The following is a 5,170-nucleotide window of genomic DNA, read 5'->3' on the forward strand; positions in this document are numbered from 1 at the left end:
TTGTGTATGTGTACATTCATACACACACACAATAGGAGGGTAAGTCAATTAATATTGCTATTAGGGTTCCAGTTCACACATGCACTGATTTATTCCAAGCAGAATGTGTTTCCACCTATCTTGGTGATGAATGCATGGCTGCATACTAGGTCTCTCCCTAATACATTGTCTTAGTCTTATTAGTGTGCCTTAAAAAAAAGGTCAAATCAAAATAATGGCTTCTGAGGGGATCTGCTGGGTCAGCTAAACTGAATATGGTGAATGCTTTTTGTAATTTCAAACCAATTTTTTGTAAGGACACAGGACGATTATGGGTGCTCGTTATAAAGGAGTTTTGTGTTTGTTTGTTTTTAATGGAAAACTGCATTGTCAAGGAAAAGGCCAAGAAAGTTGTGTGAGGAACTTTCTTTCCATCATAACAATGCACCTGCTTGCGCTTCCAGGTTAGCACAGCTGTCCTGGGAGAATTTCTTTGGGAAACATTACCCCACCCATCCCACAGCACTGACCTTGCATCTTCAGACTTCTTTTCTTTCTCAAAATGCAAAGAACATTTAGAAGGAACTCAATTTGAGTCCCTCAAAAATGTCGAAACTGAGGTTTTGACAAGATATAAAATCAAAGAGTGCAGAATTCTTCACAGAAGGGTTAGAGAGATGAAAACACCACCTTCAGATGTTTATAGACATAGGTGGAAATGTTGAGAAACGAGAGTTTCACATTTTCATATTTTTGCTTAATAAAAGTTTCTAGGATTTTGTAGCAATACTTTTTGACCTACCACCTGTCCACCATGGGTGACCCTGCTGGTTATTTAAAACACCGGTGGCATAGCCCTCAGAATCACAGCAACTCAAACCACCACAGCACGACAGACAGATGAGTGGTGGCCGTTTGGTTTTATGTCTATACTGTCTCTTTAAATTTCGATGTCAATCTTGATACAATCCTGAAAAAATCAAGATACATATAAGATATAATCAAGATACAATCAAGATGTTCTTTCCTAATCCTATCAATCCTGGTATAATCAATATATAAGATATAATCAAGATGGTCTCTCTTAATCCTATCAATCCGGGTACAATCAAGATAAGCTTTCCCAAGATGGCGGCTCCTGGAACAGCTGAGTGTCTTGATCCAGAAAATAATGAATTTCTGGATTCTCCTGCAAATTCCCCATCTATAAACCAATGCTTAGGATATCGATATTTATACGTTCCATTTCATTTTCTACAATTTCCAATTTTCCTAGATTTTTACTTCATACATTCCATGTTCCAATTATTAATGGATGTTTGCTGCTGTTTCTCTTCATTTGGAGCTGTATGCCATGAGCAAATGAAGGTTCTAAAGGCTTTACTCCATTCACATCATCATGATCACCTCTACTTCGAAGAGACAGCTTTTCCCCAGCTGTATTTTGAGTGCCTTCCAACCTGAGGGGCTCATCTTCAGGCACTATATCTGACAATATTCTGGTGCTCTTCATCATATTTCAACAGTCAACAGTCTTGTGCTACCTGACTATGTCCCACCTCTATTCATAAGGCTTTCAGTGACTAAGTATTTGGAAGTAGTCCATCTCTCCTTCTTTCTAGTGTGTTGTTGTCTGGAAACTCAGCTGAAACCTGTCCACCAGGGTTGAGCCTGCTGGTATGTAAATGACCCAATCGCATAGCTTCCAGATTCACAGCAATAAGCAAGCCACCACATCAAACTGACAGAGGAGGGGTGGATATAATGTATATACGATAAAAAATATGTGTTGACTGTCTATGTTATCAGTAATGCTTTTGGTCAACAGTAGCTATTTAGTAGTTAAATTTAGAGGAAGTCAAAAGTTATACCCAGAATTTCAACTAAGGGGTCAGGACCTATAACCCCCACATAGTTTACTTTTTCATTTTATGTATTGTCTTTCTCCCCACAACTCTCTAACCAATGTGAACTCTATGAGGGCAGGATTCCTTGCTTTGCTCTCTGACGTATTCCAAACATGTTGTTGTTAAGTGCCATAGAGAACACTTCATTGTGCTTGTAAGCAATCTGTACATAGACCGAGGCCGTTGTTATAACAGAAAGGGATGCTACAACAAAAGGGGATACTAAATAGTTTAAAATCCAGAAATGCATGTGCCAGCATTACATCCCTTTACCATACTTAATCTGTATGCTGAGCAAATAATCCAAGAAACTGGATTATATGAAGAAGAAAAGGACATCAGGATTAACAACCTGCAATATGCAGATGACATAGCCTTGTTTGCTGGGAACAAAGAGGACTTAATACTTACTGATCAAACTCAAAGACGATAGCCTTTGAGGTTTGAGCCTCAATGTAAAGAAAACAAAAATCCTCACAGCTGGACAAGTAAATACCATCATGATAAGTGGAGATAAGATTAAAGGCTTCACTTTGCTTGGACCCACAATCAACACCCATGGAAGTATCAGTCAAAAAAAAACCAAACGACTTACTGCATTAAGCAAATCTGCTGCAAGCAACCTCCTAAAATTGTTAGAAAGCAAAGATAATCAGTTTGAAGATTAAGGTCACCTGACCAAAGTCATGCCTCACATGCAAGTGAAAGTTGGACAATGAATAAGGAAAATCATAGAAGAATTGATGTTTTTGAATTATGGTGGTGGTGAAGAATATGAAAAGTACCAAGAACTGTCAGAAGAACAAACAAATCTGTCTTGGAAGAAGTACAGCCAGAATGCTCCTTAGAAGCCAGGATGGTGAGACTTTGTCTCTCCATACTTCGGACTTGCTATCAGGAGGGACCAGTCCCCCCCAAAAAAAATCATACTTGGTAAAGCAGAAGGTCAATGAAAAAGAAGAAGATGCCAACAAGATGGACTGACACAGTGGCAGCAGCTATGGGCTCAAATACAATAATTGTGAGGATGGCAAAATACCAGGCAGTGTTTTGTTTTCTTTTGTTGTGCAAGGGGTCACTATGAGTCAGAACTGACACAAAGGCATAAAGTAACAACAACCTTAATCAGACCCTGATCCTTATGTAAGGGAGCTTCCCAGGGGTGTGGCATGCAATATTTTTTATCTTACAAGTGATAAAAGGAGAGAAAAGTGAGCAGAGAAGTGGGGTCTACCTATCACCAAAAAAGGAGAGTCAGGAGTAGAGTCTATCCTTTGAACATGGGATCCCTGCACTGTGAAGCTCCTATACCCAAGGAGAGGTAGATGCCAAGACACATGGAGATTTTCAAGGAAATGCTGGCACTACAGATGCAGAAAGAAGGCATGGACCTTTCACCAGAGCCAGAGCTCTGAACTTGGACTTCCTGGTGTGGTGCTGTAAGATAAGCACTGGACTGCTAACCCATAAGGTCAACAGTTCAAACCGGCAGTTGTTCTTCATAAACCATCTACAGGGTCTCTGAGTTGGAACGGACTTAATGGTATTTAACAACAACAACAGCAACTTCCCACACTGTGAGAAAATAACTTTCTGTTTGCTGAAGCCAGCCACTTGCATTTCTGCAATAGTAGCCCTAGATAATTGAGGAAGAGTAGAAACTGAAATACAAGTTTATGTGAAGAAAGAGGAAATACTCTAGAGACATGAGTCTTTGGCACCACATACTTGCCAACAAGTGGGAGTTTACAAGAATCACTGGAACCAGTCCTAGTTGTAGACAGTTTTGCACAATTTCCCAGTCATCTTTAAAAGGCTGACTTTCAATATTTGTTTTTCTTTAAGCAAACAGCAAGACCCAATTTTACTCGTCACCCATAGTCTTTATAAAGAAAAAGGAGCCCAACGTATGTCACTCAATTCTCGGAGTGTTTTAAGGATTCCTTATGCAAGCAGCAGTCAAGAAATCACATGCCTTATTGCATTGGGCAAATCTGCTACAAAAGATCTCTTTATCTTTTTAAAAAGCAAAAACTGTCACTTTGAGAACTAAGGTGCACCTGATCCAAGTCATGGTATTTTCAATCGCCCCACAAGCATGCAAAAGCTGGACAATGAATAAGAAAGACTGGAGAAGAATTTATACATTTGAACTAAGGTGTAGGCAAAAAATATGAAATATATCACGGACTGTCAGAAGAATGAATAAATCCGTCTGGGAATACAGTCAAAATGCTTCTTAAAAGCAAGGATGGCGTATCTCACGTACTTTTGCAATGTTATCAGAAGGCACCAGTCTCGGAAGGCATCATGGCTGGTAAAGTGGGGGGTCAGCGAAAAAGAGGAAGACCCTGAACCAAATGAAGTAACAGAGTGGTTCTAACAATGGTCTCGAACACAGAAACGATTGTGAGGAAGAAGCAGAGCCGTCAGGCAGTGTTTTATGCTTTTATACAGAGGGCCACTAAGTGTCGGAACGCCAAGGCATCTAACAATAACGTCCAGGCCAGGAGAATGGGTTCCTGGTACAGCCCTTTCACCACTGCCCTCACCCCTTTGCGGCTCCCCGAGAGCCCGAGGCCCTTTTTCTCCAGGTATTAGAAAGGGGTTACAGCAGGTCAAACATAGCAAAGACTGGAGGAAGACGCACAATCCGGCAGTGGTTCATTCAGTTGTCAGAACCGACTCGACGGCATCTAACAACACGGTAGGTGAAGGTAAGCATTGGCTGGGCAACGCAGCAGCCAGAGTGCAGGACTATCATCGCGGCCTCCGGCGCTCAGTATGCCTTGGATCCCGCCCTCACCGGCAGCAAGCAGCCCGGTCCTCCCGGCGGACACCCACCTCCAGCCAGGAAGGAGCGTAGCCAGTAGAAGTCTCTGCGGGCTGTGGGCCCTCCAGTGCCTGCCGCTTGAGGCACCGCTGGAGGGGTATCGGCCGCTGCCAGCGCCGCCGCAGCAGCCATCAGGACCAGCGTCGAGTCGGAAGCTTTGTCGGCTAAGTTACAAACCACCGGCTGACTCCATCGTTAGACCTACTGATGACATAGGGCGCACCGCCGAGCCAGTCATGCCCACTAACACAGAGCGCAGAGGCGCGTAATGATGGCGCGCTAAGGGGGCGGGACCTGGGACTCGACCGCGCAAGCCCTAGGTGGGGCCACGGACAGGGGCGGCCCCGGGGCGGAGTCACGGGCGGAGCCAGGAGCGGCAGGCGAGTGGGTTCTGGGCGCGGGAAGAGGAATCGCCTAGGCCGGTGACCTCTCCCTAAAGCCCACTTCTTTG

General features: G+C 43.3%; 1 protein-coding gene across 2 annotated transcripts in view; it reads right to left on the reverse strand.

Annotated features, from left to right (window-relative positions):
- The window catches only part of SLC25A16 (solute carrier family 25 (mitochondrial carrier; Graves disease autoantigen), member 16), a 64,143-nt gene extending 59,247 nt beyond the window's left edge, over positions 1–4,896 (reverse strand). For both annotated transcript variants that reach the window (XM_006835831.1, XM_006835830.1), the window contains exon 1: positions 4,731–4,896. In XM_006835831.1, the coding sequence (XP_006835894.1) occupies positions 4,731–4,851 (121 nt within the window). In that variant the 5' untranslated portion in view covers positions 4,852–4,896. The remainder of the gene's footprint in view (positions 1–4,730) is intronic.
- Between the last annotated feature and the right edge of the window lie 274 nt (positions 4,897–5,170).

This window comes from Chrysochloris asiatica, unplaced genomic scaffold (genome assembly GCF_000296735.1).
Source record: "Chrysochloris asiatica unplaced genomic scaffold, ChrAsi1.0 scaffold00020, whole genome shotgun sequence".
Taxonomy (NCBI): domain Eukaryota; kingdom Metazoa; phylum Chordata; class Mammalia; order Afrosoricida; family Chrysochloridae; genus Chrysochloris; species Chrysochloris asiatica.